At 36.5% G+C, this 16,553-nt stretch overlaps 1 protein-coding gene across 1 annotated transcript; it reads left to right on the top strand.

Moving 5' to 3' along the window:
• Nucleotides 1–3,708: 3,708 nt before the first annotated feature.
• Nucleotides 3,709–4,532, top strand: LOC132182897 (36.4 kDa proline-rich protein-like). Its single transcript, XM_059596264.1, has one exon. It carries the CDS (start codon nucleotides 3,761–3,763, stop codon nucleotides 4,376–4,378), a length of 618 nt encoding a protein of 205 aa, XP_059452247.1. The 5' UTR covers nucleotides 3,709–3,760; the 3' UTR covers nucleotides 4,379–4,532.
• The last annotated feature ends 12,021 nt before the right edge of the window (nucleotides 4,533–16,553 follow it).

Here is a 16,553-nt window from a genome sequence, read left to right as displayed (position 1 = left end):
ATCAGTGTTGACTATGGTGAAGGGTTTGATATGTGGGATAGGGACTCAAAAGAGGCGGATAATGCTTCCGATGAAGCAAAGTAGGGCCTCAATAGAGGTGGATAGAAAGACTTCCAAAGAGGCGAGAAATGGAGGGGGAGGAAGGAGGAAGGGAGTAGAAGGGACCCATGGCGTCTCAGATCTCACTCCTCTCCCTGACATCTAGAGAGAACAAACCCTAATGCATGTGGCCGGCCAGTGTCTCTTGGACGTGGCCGTTGCACATCTAATTTTGGGTTTTTCTTATGTATAGGGATTTATAGTAATTAATTGTTCAAATTATTAGGATCAAATTGTTAACCATGTTACTAATAAATTAGGCAGTTAATTGTTATAGATCTTTATCTTAAGAAGAAATATATAATGAATAATGCTAAAAATTATATTTTTATTTTACAATTATTCTCACAATATTGTCCGTCATTGTTAAAATAAAAATGTTATATACAATATTTTTGTGTCATAACTATCCTACAATGACTGATATAAGAGTTTGTTGGAATTGTTACGTTGACATTGTAAAATAAAATTGTAATTTTCATTGTTCTTGTTAAAAAGAAAAGTATTTAAGAGTTGCTGTAAAATAATATATATTACGATTTTTTTATTAAATGATATAGTTGCCATAGAAGTGGCCGACACCTTTCAATTCAGCGAAAGATGCAACCAGCCTTGGCGATCCATGAAATCTGAGTGGTTTTGTCCTTTTTCTTTTCTTTTATTATTATTATTATTATTATTTTTTATTTTTTATTTTTTTTTGAGTGATTGAGAGTGTTTTGGATAATTGCTTAATGAAAAAGGACAATAGAAGAGGATCCATATTTTTACGAGCACAATTGATTTTTTTCTTTTTTTTTCTTTAGGAAATGTCAAGAAAAAATGAGTAGGGGGAGAAATGCATTTCAGAGTTAAATAATAAAAAATGGTTTATAAGGGTAACTCATAAAAGTATCTTATTCAGATAATTACTGAATAAAAGAGGACATATAGTAGTTATAATCTCATCTATTGTTAGAAATTGCACCATAAATCCCAATTGTTTTTATGTTAACATTAAAATATTTGTAATGAATATAAGTTAAATTATATGAGCATATAGTATATAAATATCTTTATATGCTTATTACAAAGTTCATCATATATATTGTGCATGTGAAATGCCTTAGGATTACATTGAATATAGCTATGGGTGTAAGTACGAGATTATCACACAAGCTTAGTCCATAATCCTTGTAGTCTTAAAGTTAAAAAGTTTGCAATCGGTAATGGAACTATGCATTCCATTTAAGAAAGATTGTTACACATCAAATCGCGGCGATTTACAATAATCAAATGAAGCAGGAGACTTTGGGTTGATGTGTAGGTGTTATGCATTAAACAGACCGACCAAGGAACTGTCTTTCCACAAAATATTTTCTACAGGGAAAGACAATAACGCTTAAAGACTACTTATAATTTCAATTCTAAATCCTGAGATAATTGTTGACTCATATGTAAAATGGAGATTGTTTTGATACACCAAGGGTGAAAACTAGAGTACAGTCAATAATTTCAGTGTGTTAGGAAATCACATGTAGTAATGTGGGAAAACGTTTCTTAAGAGGGAATCCAAATTCTTTGTCAAGGAATAGAGTAACAATAAATTTTCTCTTGAGATAGATTTTATAGATATATTATTCTTAGTCTCTGGCTAGAGCATTTTGGTCGGCATACCAAAATAATATACACATGATAAAGATATCACAAATATGAAAATAATGTAAAATTAGTGACTCAAGTAAGAGAATAAGCTCTCAAATCAATTCATTAGTTCCCATCATATTAATTCTTCAAAAAAATTATCAGAATTAATTGTTTTTGAGTTAATTCTAGAAGAACAAAGTTTAAGATTTGAAAAGTCAAGTAAGAGTCCACAAACTCTCTTGGTTATTGTGGGTCATTGCTGAGAAGATCTAAAAGCCTCGTTATCCCTAAGATCTCTTGTGTTCTTGGAAGAAGAAGAATCAAAAGTTTTTGCCCAAAGCCAAGAGTGACCCTTTTTTCTCTAAGTGTTCTTTATTTTGTTATTTTATTTAAAGGAAAAAAATATAATTTAGCCCCTCAAACTATCGGTCATTTTCATTTTAGCCTCCTAATATTGAAAAAAGTGATAAAATAGCCCCTTAAACTACCAACCAGTTGCAATTTGGTCACTATATTAGTTATTACCGTCAAATAGGATGAAAAATTCATACCACGTCGTTTTAAAAATGTTAAGTTACTAAAATGTCCTTTTGAGAAAAAAATCAAATTCATTACGTTGGCGATGAGGTGGCTGACCCACAACCCAAGTCTGTTTGATTTCCATAACCTCTGTTAGGTATCCTCCATGGACTCTCTGGTTGTGATTTTAGTGGGTTACTAGCAGTTGGCGTTATTGATTTTAGGTGTTGATTCTGGGTTTATTAATAATTTCAATGTGTTTCTGTTAAATTTCTCATTTCTGGATGCGAGGACGTTATGGCCGAATATTGAGAGAGAGACCCACGAACCCAAGAGAAAAGAAACAGAGTGAATTTATTGAAAATTTGTATCTGAGCCAAACCAACCATATCGCCTCCGGCTCCACGAACTCGGTCCTCCATGCCGGTACCGGACCAATAAAATCCCCTCTTATGTATCAAAGTATTTAAGCACGAACTAAATGAAACAAGCATGAATTGCCTTCCTTTTTGAAAAGAGATCTGCATATTATCAGCACCGAATATTCATCTGTGGATCATTTCTATTTCATTTTCCTTCCAACCAAATACCAACATGAGAAGCAGTCAGAGAGCTTTGTTTACTCTCTTTGCCTTGATTTGTTTGCTTACCCTGATGTGCTGTTTACTATCATTCAAGCAAGAGATGAGAGTTCATCCAAGAGACAGAAATCAACCAAGGAGGCTGCTACTTTCTATCACCTCCTTTTCTTCAAATTACTCAAACCAGTTAGGCGAAGGCATGGAAGACCCCAAGAAATCTGTTGAGACAAGCCTGCGGAAGGCGCCACCAAGCAAGTCAAATCCTTCCCAGAACAAGTAATCTCGACAGGTCTGTGTAGGGATCTCAACAACAAAGAGAAATCAAATTCCATTCTCTTTCCACATTTTTGCAGTTTCTTTACTTCTACTGTTTGATAGGTAGGAGAATTGGATCTCTATATCAATTTTAATTAATTTTAGTTTTTTAATTAATTTGATTTTTTTTTTCAAAATGTATTTTAGTAGCTTAACCTTGCCAAAACAACATAGTATTGAAATTTTTTTTGATCTTATTTGACTGTAATGACTAACAAAGTGGCCAAATTACAACTAGTTGGTAGTTTTTGGGGCTAAATTATATTTTTCCTTTATTTAAATAGCAATTTTGGCTTGGGAATTATTTTTTTTTGGCCGCGTAAACAAGTTTTTGCAAACCAATTCCCAATATCTATCTCCAATTCTTTGACGGCTATATATCTTCATTTTTTTTTTTTTTTTTGTTTCTACGCAATATTAAGATAAATTAAATGGGTAAAAAGAGAAATGACACTAAATTGAATACAGAAACAAAAAGTTGCAGGACCCACAAAAGGACCCATATCCGGGCAATTGGGGACTGGGCAATTGATTGTTGTGCGGCTTGTGCCTATAAAAGAAGGGTAAAGCATGATATGAGAGTACTTCATTCACTGAATACTTGGTGAAATAACATAAAGATGGGGAAGCAAGCTCTCTCTTATCTGTTATTCCTACTAAACTTGGCCACTTTGCTTATCACTTCTCTTGCTTTATCCAACTGCCCTCCCTGTCATCCTTTGCCACCCCACGGTGGCCATCCACCACATGTTAAGCCACCCACTCCTGTGAAACCACCCTATCCGCCTCATATTTCTCCACCCAAACCACCAATTGTGAAACCTCCCACTGCACACCCACCACCTAATGTGCCTCACCCATCACCTCCTTATGTGCCCCACCCATCACCACCTTATGTGCCCAACCCACCAGTCGTGCCGTCACCTAGACCTCCACAGTCACCGCCTGTCGTGCCATCACCAACTCCACCGGCAGGAAACACGTGCTCCATTGACACTCTCAAGCTAGGCGCGTGCGTGGACTTGTTGGGTGGCCTTGTGCACGTAGGGATTGGCGGCAGTGCAAAGGACACGTGCTGCCCCGTGCTGCAAGGACTGGCGGACTTAGACGCTGCCGTTTGCCTTTGCACCACCATTAAGGCTAAGCTTCTGAATATCAACATCATCGTCCCAATTGCTCTTCAGCTTCTCGTTGACTGTGGCAAGACTCCGCCGGAGGGGTTCAAATGCCCCGTCTAGAAAACAGCTTCGTTTTACTCTTTTTATAGCTATTGCATGCACTTCTTGTTTTGCAGGACGTACGTCACTTTGTAACTGAATAAAAAGTGTATCATCAAATCGATATACTTCAAGAATTTCGAGTTTAAGAAGTCTATAAATTTCGTTTAGCTAACGAGAATCTCTCTTTCTTTTTCTTTTTATTGGCATTATAAAGCAATAAGTGATTTGGCTTGAATATAAATATAACATATTAAAGTACGTTACTAATAGAAACTAAATGTCTTGCAACAAATATGAATCCTACATTTTTGGGAATTTTATGAGCAAGAAGCAATAAAAATTATTTTTATATAAAAATAGAAACTAAAAATTTTAAAAAGAAATCTCAAAACGTTTGGAGCTGCATTCATTGAATAAAGAAAGGGAGTAAAAAAAACAAAAAATGTAAAGAAAGTCAAGATTGTGGGGGCATTCACCACCGGACAAATGCCATTTTTGGATGGATATATATAGCTTGTCACTACAAGAATTTAGGTTTTAGGGGCGACTCCGAGTGGACCCTAAAAATCCTAAAGTCGACGCTGTTGACAACAGTGTCGACTTTTGGACTCTAAAGGTGCTGACGCTAATAGTCTGACCCTAATGATCAACTGTGTGATTATCAGCGTCCACTTAAAGTCGACCCTAATGATCACTTTTAGCGTCGACAAAGTAGACGCTAAAAGCCGAAATGTTTTGACCCTAAAGCTGATGTAAACGGAAGGCATAGTCGACGCTAATGGTCAACCATTAGCGTCCACTCAAAGTGGACGCTAATAGTCAACCATTAGCGTCCACAAAGAGGACCCTAATGGTCCTAAAAATTTTTTTAAAAAAAATTAACTATCAGCGTCCAAATGAAAGTGGACGCTGATAGTTAACCATTAGTGTCCACAAAGTAGACCCTAATGGTCCAAAAAAATTAACTATCAGCATTCAAACGAAAGTGGACGCTGATAGTTAACCATTAGCGTCCACAAAGTGGACCCTAATGGTCCTAAAAAATTTTATAAAAAAAAATAACTATCAGCGTCCAAACGAAAGTGGACGCTGATAGTTAACCATTAGCGTCCACAAAGTGGACCCCAATGGTCCTAAAAAATAAAATTAAAAATTAAAAAAATTAACTATCAGCGTCCAAACGAAAGTGGACGGTGATAGTTAACCATTAGCGTCCACAAAGTGGACCCTAATGGTCCTAAAAATTAAAAAAAAAAAAAAAAAAAAATTAACTATCAGCGTCCAAACGAAAGTGGATGCTGATAGTTAACCATTAGAGTCCACAAAATGGACCCTAATGGTCATAAAAATTTTTTTAAAAAATAATAATAACTATCAGCGTCCAAACGAAAGTGAACCCTGATAGTTAACCATCAGCGTCCACAAAGTGGACCCTAATGGTCCTAAAAAATAAAAAATAAAAATTATCTACGCTCAATCGCACACGATGTGCGATCGATCGCAGGACCAGTAGGTTTTCGACCTTTTGCGCTCGAACGCACATTGGGCATGCGCTCAATCGCGAAACCAGTAGGTTTTTGGCCTTTTGCGATCGATCGCACGTCGAGTGCGATCGATCGCAGAACCAGTAGGTTTTTATCTATTAATCAAGAGTAAAAATATTGTACTGCAGTTATATCCATAAACAAAATTCTTCATTACCAATTTATCAGCAAGAAAGATAATATATATACAATCAAAACACAATAGGGAAAATAAAAAAGGAATAACTAAACACGCACCTGGAAAAGAAGAGACCTTTGCTTCGTCTCTGGATCAAACTGCTTTGTTACCCGGTACCTAGGCCTTCCGATTTTGACTGCAAGTATAGCGAATGGACATTTACGCATGATTCAAGAATTACAAGATTGCTAAAATTATCAACGGAATACTTCTCTTAAAGGGTCTGATTGAAAACGAAAAAGGAAAATAAAGACCAACAAAATCAGCAAGAATAATAACCACAAAATCAAAGATGCAAGACATTCAGGTTCTTAAGAGTATAGCAACCGGGATCACCACAGACCTACCTAGCTATTATAACGTAAACTCTTACATTTGAACTTTTCCTTGTTTTGGGGATAATGCTAAAGTTGAAACCATTCTAGTCCACAAGACACACAACCCATACTTTGGAAACTATGATATACACTATTTAACACTTATCCAACACTCAAAATGACATTTTAACTTTAGGCAAGGACTCATAATGTCATATGTTTTAACTCTAATCCTGACAAGTCATTTTGGTAGTACTTCCAGAAGCTCCTTTCTTCTAAATCTTCTTTATTTGAGATATTTGTAAGCTTGGAGGCTTGTATTGTTTAGACATCACCTTGTCTTTCCCAAATGAAGCCAAGACATATATCATTTCCTTCTCCCTCAATTATTTCATTCTCATGTTACATTTCAAAAACGATCTGCAGGTACATTATGCATGATAATCAATCCATCGTTATAAACTTTGAACTGGTACCCACCATTTAATTAAGGAAACACCTGAAGAAGGTTCGTTCTACTAAAAATGAACTTATCCCATTACTGAAGGCAATAGCTCTGACCCAAATGCCCACTCAAGTTTCTTTCTCACAGAATAACTCAGACAAAACCACCTACAAACACACAAAGATGTGATCTTGCTCAGAGGCAAACAAACTATCAACCAGTAGAAGAAATCAATTATCTTCGTTACAATTTTGCACACTACATGTTTGACGAAATCAGACTTTGGGGACAAACATAACATAACATAGTTTGTTTTGCCACACAACAAATCACAACTCCTAGTAAAAGAAAAAGCACAAAGCAGTAGTATCTATGGGGTCGAAAAAGAGACCAAGAGAAAATGGAAAGAGAAAAAAAAAAAAAGCGAAAATTCAGATTCTCCATTATTTTGTTGAGAATGTAAAAGGAAAAAAATGGTGATTTTTGAATTTTATATGATGTTATACCTCTTTATCCTATAATTATGAAAATGATATAATATAAAGGCCAAACATATGATGAATAATGGCTTAAAACTACAAAACGACACCTATCATTGGAAACACAAGCCGAAACCACAAATACTGGCAAAGTTTAAAAGTTTAACACCTTTTGGAGAAGACTACTATGCATTAACACTACTTCACCACTTCAAACAACAATCTTCAAACTAATCTAAATGCCCACAAGAAACATAACTCAAAAGGACTAACCTCATCAAAATCATCAAAAATATGTGAGAACTGCCCCATGAACCAATCCTGCCAAGGAAGAAAACTATTAAATATATGTTTTACAATCCATGGCTAGCAAAATTCCAGAACCCAAAATAAAGTACTTATCTGCATCCTCTTCCTTGCCAATTCATCCTCATAAGCAATTTGAGTAATCTACCACAATGAACCAATATATAATATCAAAGACAATGAGAATGAAACCCAATATGATAGAGAAAAAGATACTAAAAATGTGTTTCTTCATGAAACATATTAAAGTGAGAACCTGCTTGGGTGGTTTAACTTTCTTGTACTCCTGTCATCCTGCATACACTTAAAAAGAAAATTTAGAAAGATATTATTACTCTCTTACATTGTTTACTCAAAGTTCTTTAACCTTGATAAACATGTCAAGGGAGATTTACTAACTCAAAAGTTGTTGAACCAAAAATTTTGCGAATATCTTAACATAATATAAACCAAATAAAAAGTACCAACAAATATACATTACCAAACAGATCACTATCAACAAATACTCAAATGCACAGTAGCAAATAGAAAGTACCAACAACTATCCAAATACATAGTATCAAGAAATATATCCCAACTAGATGGTATCAAAAAGTACATCCTAAATAAATGGTTATTCCAAAGCTCCCTCAATTGTTGGCTTGACTTGATTCACCTCCAATCAAGCTCCCTCCAGACCTAAGAATAATAGAAGTTCATATAATGATCAATAAGCTTTTTAACGATTACGTAGTATGTGTGTTTTTGTAAAATTAATGCATAGGTAAAGTTTCACTAACCCTCCAATACATGACATTAAGAACTCAACAGTGGCTTTCAATTTGTTCGTTTCCTCAGCGTTGGCTTGCAGATTCTCCCTGTACTGATGAAGTTCGATTCTAGTCTGTTGAAGCTCGCATTGAGTATCTTTTTGTCTTTTCCTACACTCATCATGGTTGTCGAAGTAGGCGAACGCTTGAGATGAAGTACTTAAAGGGGTAGGAATAAGACCGCATCCCATTCCTCTAACGTCCCCAGATCGTCGGCCCCCTAGCACTTGTGTGACTATTTCTTGCATTCGGTCCTCCACACTTGTTCCCTTCACATTGCCTTCCTCTAAGGCCTCACTGGTTGTTAATTCTTGCATCTGAAGCTACACAAGTCATAGTTGGCCTTAGTTTAATATATACTTCATGCAAGTTTACTATTCATGTTCTTCACTAATCAACTTAATGATCGGAGCGTAAACATTTACTTACATATAGACTTTTGCATTTGTCGTTCACAAATTCTTTATCCTTTTTTCTTGTATGGGTAGCCTCATATAGTTTAACAGGATTGCGCTTCACTTTTGTTTCTTGTTCCTACACATAATACATATAATCAAAGTTTATACTAAATAATGTTACTTTCATTAAATTATGCTACGAGATACTTACCCTTTTGTAAATAACGTTGACAAATGAACAAGTCCCAGCTATGTGCTTTGTTTCCAATTTGCTTCTGTTTTTTATATTTCGTTCAGACTTTTTCTATGAAGTTTGGAGAAAAAAAAAAAAAAAAACATAATTATTCATAAAATGTCTTCAAGTGCATGCAAATTATATCAATCTGAATTTTCTAATCAGTATAATAATATATATTTACCTTCCATTTATCGTCATCAAATGAGTCACATATTAGGTTCCACTATTCAGGACCATACCCTGCTGGCACTTGTTCCCTCCCAATAGCCTTAGCCTTGGCAATCCCCTCATCATCGTCTTTATGAATGCCTTCAAAATATTTCTTGTAGTGGTCCCTATACAAGTTCGAACAAAGCCTAGCATATGCATGACGCAATTTATGTTCAACAGCTTTGATGTGCTCGTATCGTTCCATATTCAGTGCGAAGTTTGACTGATACATAATAGATAAGAAAACAATAGTAAAAAATGTGTCACATTATTTTTTCATATGAAACATATTCTTAAACATTACATTGATATTCATACCTGAACATGGAATAGTAACTTGCTCTTTTCCTCAGTTGGGACCTTTTTCCATTCACCGTGATGGAGTTCACACATGTTACGAATAATCTCCCCAATCTTGCTTGCAAACCATGCTGCATTCTCACCTACAGCTGCCCGGTGTCTATTTGGGATGTTTAGCACTAAAGGACCATTCTTAAGTACGTGGTCACTCAACTTCTTACAATAGGTCTTACCCCTTACACTTCTGACAGACGTGGTAGCTGTTACGCAAAACATAGTAACGTAGTAAGTTATATTTGGAAAAGTATAGTGTCAAATGTCTATAACAAACCAAAATAATATAAAAATAACATTTCATAAACATATAATTCATGAACTTACAAGATGCAGTAGGGGCGACTCCCTGTGAATCCAATCCTGCCACTGAGTGAATAGGATTATTAGACTCGTGCGAAGGATGCCCATCCACTGACTCGAGGAGGAGGGGGGGCGAGGGTGACATTTGCATATTTGTATCACCAAACCCAGAATTGGGAGTCGAGCTCTCATGCTCGTCAATAAGGCTCCGACCTTGACCATGGCCCCGGCCTCGTGCTGCTGGAACACGTTTACGTCCTGTTGTTGTCATTGTTATGATCAATCTGTTAACAACTGAAAAACCAAAAAATTATATTAGTCAAATTATAACTATTTAGCATGTTCAAGATTTTTGACAAACATATAATAATCATGCTAGTAAAAAAAAAAAAAAACACCACAATATATATATATATATATATATATAGAGAGAGAGAGAGAGAGAGAGAGAGAGAGCGAGAGAGAGAGAGAGAAAGAGAGCATCAACTTCATTAAATATGCTAATACACTTTGTACTTACACCAAATGTGAGCTTATGTTCAACGCATTTCATCATCAGATTCATATTCAGAATCTGTATCACTGTTACTTGAAGATGATTGTTCGTGTTCAGAGTCCTCTTTGTGTTCAGAGTCTATATCGTTGTCGCTAGATAACTCCTCTTCCTCATCAAAGTTTGTATTATGGTCCTCGTCCGGCAAGTTATCGTTGGCAAACATGCTTGCATCAAGTTGAATATATAATTCATCAATTGCTATTGTCGCATCATCTCTACGTAATCGAGTGGAGGCTTCAACATTTGCTTCATCAACAAAGACCATATTACCCCCAACACATTCACCTTCCTGGTATACGTCATCACTGAGTCTATGGTCATCTTCTGTATTATCTCCCTTTTGTACTGTTGGAATATCATAGATGTCTCTATTGATCCACTTTGGCACCACTTTCCAATTACCATCCAATTTGGGATCATCCAAGTAAAACACTTGCAAAGCTTGACATGCTAAGATGAACGGGTCAGATTCACACCATTTACGAGAAGTATTCACAATCGTAAAGCCTTGGTCCATTCGTACTCCTGTTGCACTCCCAGTGTCCCACCAATTGCACTCAAACAAGTACACAAGATTTTGGCCAGGGTAACGTAACTCTAGAATATTTTTTAACTCACCATAATACTCTGTTATTGAGGTTTTGTCCTCACCTGAAACAGAAACACCACTGTTCTGGGTAGTACGAGTTTCTGCACATTCTTTCATGTGGTACCTAACCCCATTCATGATGCAACCTCTATACGATCTAACATGATGATCAGGCCCACATGCAAGATCATATAATTGTTTTGAGCCATTGTCTGCAGTACGCCCACTATTATATAAACGTTTATGGAACCAACGTTCAAAGTTAGCCTCATGCTTTTTATCAATGTCACGGTCGCCTTCTCTTTTGATCATATTATAATGTTCACTGCATGAAAAATAAACGTATTGGTAAATGATCATCAACCCTATAATTATAACATGTTGTAACAGGTAAAACACAAAGACCATTACTAAACTTACTCCAAATATGAGGCCGTTTCGTTACAGTTGGTAAGCACATACCATTGTGCCCTACCAAAATCATTAGCATTCAGTGTTACTAATTTAGCTGCTCCTAACGGCCGAACTCGTTGGGAGAACACATCCAAGCGCTGGCTCATTTCTACAACATCAATGTTAACATTTCTCCGTTCATGGTTCCATCTTGTCTCAATCCCTCGAAGATACCTGGAACAGAAGGTCAAGCTCTCCTCAGCTAGGTAACACTCGACAATAGACCCCTCTGGACACGCTTTGTTACGCGTCCACTTCTTATATCTTCCAAGTTCTCTTTCGAACGGATACATCCAACGGTTTTGTACGGGACTGGCAAGCTCGGCCTCCCGAGGTAAATGAAGTGCTAGATGGATCATAACATCAAAAAAAGCTGGCGGAAATATTTTTTCCATTTTGTATAAAATTATTACAATGTCGACTTTCATTTGTTTCAGGATATCAACTTTCAACGTCCGTGCACATAACTGCGTAAAAAAGGTACTGAACTCGGTCAATGTTGTTCGTATTTCCGACGTAGAGAAATTTTGAATTGCAACAGGAAGCAAGCGCTGTAAGAAGACATGACAATCGTGGCTTTTCATACTCGAAATTTTACCAGGAAGCTTGTTCACACATCGACCAATGTTAGATGCATACCCGTCAGGAAATTTAACACCTTTCAACCACTCACATAAACTCTTCTTCTCATCTCTTGTCAAGGTGTACTTCACAAGTGGCATCCTATAAGTTTCACCATTTGGCTGCACATGCAATTCTTGCGTATACCCATCAACTGTAAATCTCTCCGTGCCTTGACTGTGTCCTTGGTCTTTCCATCAATATTCATCAACGTATCTAAGATACTTTCACATATGTTCATCTCAATATGTATTACATTTAAATTGTGGCGTAGTTTCAAGCTTGACCTGTAAGGCAATTCAAAGAAAATACTTCTCTTCTTCCAATTCAACACAACATATGTGTACTTTCTCTTTCTCCCGCTTGTTTTTCCAAATTGTAAACCCTCAGCATCCCTTAGTTGTTTCAACAATTGACTTGCAGACAATTCTTTATGTTCCAATCTATGCTTCTCTGTACCATCAAACAAATTTCCTCTTTTGCGCCATGGATACTCTTAAGGAAGCCACCGACAATGACACATGAAGCACACCTTATGCCCATACTTCAAATACCTGAACGATGTATCCTTATTACATACTGGACATGCAAGATTTCCATTTGTAGACCACCCAGATAATTTTCCATATGCGGAAAAATCATTTATAGTCCATAGTAATGTCGCATGCAATTGAAATGTCTCTTTCTTTGATGCATCGTACACGCGTATGCCTTCATTTCATAAATCTTTCAAGTCATCAACCAATGGCCGCAAATATACATCAATATTCTTTCTAGGATCTGAAGGCCCTGGGATAATAAGGGGCAACATTAAATTTGGACTCTTCATACACATCCACGGAGGAAGATTGTACACCGTTAACATTACTGCCCATATGCTATATGTTGTACTCATATTACCATATGTGTTGAAACCATCACTTGCTAAACCAAGTCGCACGTTGCGGGAATCACTTGCAAACTTCTCATGTCTTTTATCAAACTCTTTCCATACAATAGAATCGGCGGGGTGTCTGAGAGTATTGCCATCATCTTCTCGACCTTCTTTGTGCCATTGCATTTCCTTGGCCATTTCTTTTGTCATAAACAACCGTTGTAACCTTGATTTTATTGGAAAATACCGTAAGACCTTTTGAGGAATATTACTTTTTTCTGCCTTTGCCATCAATCCATCTTGAATTGTTGCACTTTGGGCATACCATTTTGTCTGCATGTTCTTTCCAAAAAAGCAAACAACCATTCTTGCATGCGTGTATCTTATCGTAACCAAATCCCACGTGTCGCCTAAACTGTATTGCTTCTCTATACGAGCGTGGCAATGTCTCTCCATCTGGGAGGGCCGTCTTTATCAAGTCAATCATCATATCAAACGCCTTGTTACTCATGTTGCAGAACGCCTTTATATGAAGCATCTTCAGTACAAAAGCAATTTGTGTAAATTTCTTGCAACCTGGATAAAGTTCTCGTAAACCATCTTCCCAAAATCGGTAGAAGGAGCTTGTTTGTTCGTGATCATTAGTTGTGGGGCCCTGTGAAGTAGAGGATTCTTCGATGTTAGCATCAACAAATGTCCCCATACATACATCGTCTAACAATTCTTCAATTGCATCAACCTCCTCCATCATTTCACTTGTAAGTGTGTGCATGTTTGTAGAAGTGTTTACCTAAAATGATCTTCTTCCCCGTGAAATATCCATCGAGTGTATGTCGGAGTAAATCTATTCATATACAAGTGACCCTTCACTTCGCTAATATGAGAATAATATCGATTTTCACAATCACGGCATGGACACTTTGTCATATCACGTGAATCAACTGATTTAACTGCCATTCCCATGAAGTCTTCCACACCTTTTTGAAATCGATGTGAACATCGAGTACTTTCCCGCATCCAACTCCTATCCATATTAATGTCCCTATTAGAGGTTATTCGTTACGTACATGTACGACACAAGGGATTAGAAGATCAGATTCTTAAGAATTAATAGAATTAAACGGGAGGTCTGTTCTCAAATATTGATGCTAGCTCAATGCCATGTTAACTAACAAAATATTCTAGAAGTGGGTTAGTAGTTTAGAACAAATTTCTATTTGTAATTTATTTACTAGTTTAGCTCAATGACAATTTTACATTTTTTAGCATTGTTGTTAGCTTTGATATTTATTATAGAATGTTGTCTTGCTTCAAGTTTACTGTGCTGCTTTCTTATTGAACTTAAATAAAACAGACAATACAATCATGTACCATACCAACTTTGATAACATAAATTGATATGAACTAGAAAATTAATAACATAATCCTAATAAAAGAATAAGACTTAAAACTAATCAAAAAGTAATAATAAGAGACGAAGCAAGGTTTAATACAACCACAAGAGAAGAAAAGAGGTTTAATGCAACCACAAGAGAAGAAGGAAGAGATGCAGTAGGAATACAAGTCTTTAGACGATCACGTGTGCGATCGATCGCACTACCAAAAACATTTGCCTTGTAGTGAGTGCGATCGACCGCACTACCAGGGGCTTCAGTACGTAGTGCGATCGATCGCACCACCCGAAAGATTTTACTTGTAGTGAGTGCGATCGATCGCACTATTATGGGCTTCAGTATGTAGTGCAATCGATCGCACCACCAGAAAGATTTTACTTGTAGTGAGTGAGATCGATCGCACTATCAAGGGCTTTAGTACGTAGTGCGATCAATCGCACCACCAGAAAGATTTTACTTGTAGTGAGTGCGATCGATCGCACTATCAGGGGCTTAACTTCAGTATGTATTGCGATCGATCGCAGTACCAGAAACATTTGCCTTGATAATGCATGCGATCGATCGCACTACCAGGGGATTCACGAACATTCATCAGCAGTATGCTTAACAAAACTTCAAAGCAAAAGATTTACTTTATCTTGATGAAAAGCAAAAGATAAAAACCTCCAGTATAGAGTAACACCTACTAAACCAACATTGTATGTCCCAATTCCAAATCTATATTTGACAAAATGCTAACTTCACAATTCTATCAAGACCACCTCATCAGATTCATCCTCTTGTGTGATGGCTCAATGATGCAGGACAACTCTAAACGTTCCAAAGTATAGCACACTAAAAGTATAGCACACTAACATATAGGTTTTGCTTATAAAAAAAAAAAAAAAAAAAAAGGTTTACTGGTGAGGGGAGATTGTTAGTTGATGGAATTGGGACTAGAAATTAGGGTTTTGAAGCTCTTTTATCTAGACACTCTGGCCAAATTAGTCACAGTGAATTCCTGATAATCTGCCTGAGAGAACCACAACCATTTTTCTAAGGCCCTAAAAAACACTTAACTGTAGCCCTGGAATAAGTTTTTTCACAGATCATTGACCAAAGCCAACTAGAAGTAGCCAAAACAGATCAAAACCATTGGCAAGTTTGATGCTACAGTAACATGAAACACACCAAGTCTATAGTAACTAAACCTATTCTTATTCTCAAGATAGGAACTGTAGATATAAGAAGACTAACAAAAAAAAAAAAAAATCTCAGAATAGCAAAGTCCCAAAGAACGGTTACAGACACTATCTTCTTGTTGGGGCCCATAGGCCTAAGCTCAGAGGCTCATGTCACTATGTGTATTTTGCAGCCTCTCACCCACATATTGACACACCAAGCCAAAAGAATAATCTGACTATTCTTACATTAAGCAAAAGTAGAGAATGCATTCTAGATTCCATAAACAAATATGACTAAAGATAATTGTCACTGATGCCCCAAGTATTGCAGGGTTTCGAAAGGAGGGCTGACAACCCAATTGGTGGTTCGATCAAAGCAAAGGCACTAAAAAAGAATTCATGATAGAACCAACTTGAACTTCAAAGATCAAAAGAGTAGAGTTATAAAATCTACAAAATCTTAAGATACACACAAGCTTAAAAGCTATCCCAGCCAATAACCTGTTTTTATTCTCTTTTTAAGTTCTAATGATTTGCTAGAGAATAAAACCATAGCCACAAAGACTAAGGCCTCAACATGACTATAGCAAATATTACTAGCTTCCCTTTTTGTTTTTCTATGGAGAGGCTAACATTCCAACCAACAGCCTAGATTATGATTTAATATTCCATACACCAAGAAGGGCAGCAGCGCAGCAAAGACAGTTACATATCATGTGAATTGTAATTTGAGCTCATATATTTTAAAACATCTAATTAAGCATAGAAAATGTAAGGCTACTTAAATCTAAAACTAAAATTACAAGAAAGAGAGGGAGAGAGAGACTCAACTTTTACAAGATACAGTTAAAATGCAAAACTGTCATGGTTCAGGACTGCCCATGCCACAAGCATAATCCACACCTAAAGTGTGATATTACAAATACTTTTAAGACGCAAACATTTAAGTTAGGCATTTTCGT

This window comes from Corylus avellana, chromosome ca5, assembly GCF_901000735.1.
Source record: "Corylus avellana chromosome ca5, CavTom2PMs-1.0".
Taxonomy (NCBI): Eukaryota; Viridiplantae; Streptophyta; class Magnoliopsida; order Fagales; family Betulaceae; genus Corylus; species Corylus avellana.
This window is presented reverse-complemented; position numbering and strand designations above follow the sequence as displayed.

Coding starts and splice junctions, on each gene's coding strand:
- LOC132182897 (XM_059596264.1), top strand. CDS start 3,761: ATGGGGAAGCAAGCTCTCTCTTATCTGTTATTCCTACTAAACTTGGCC.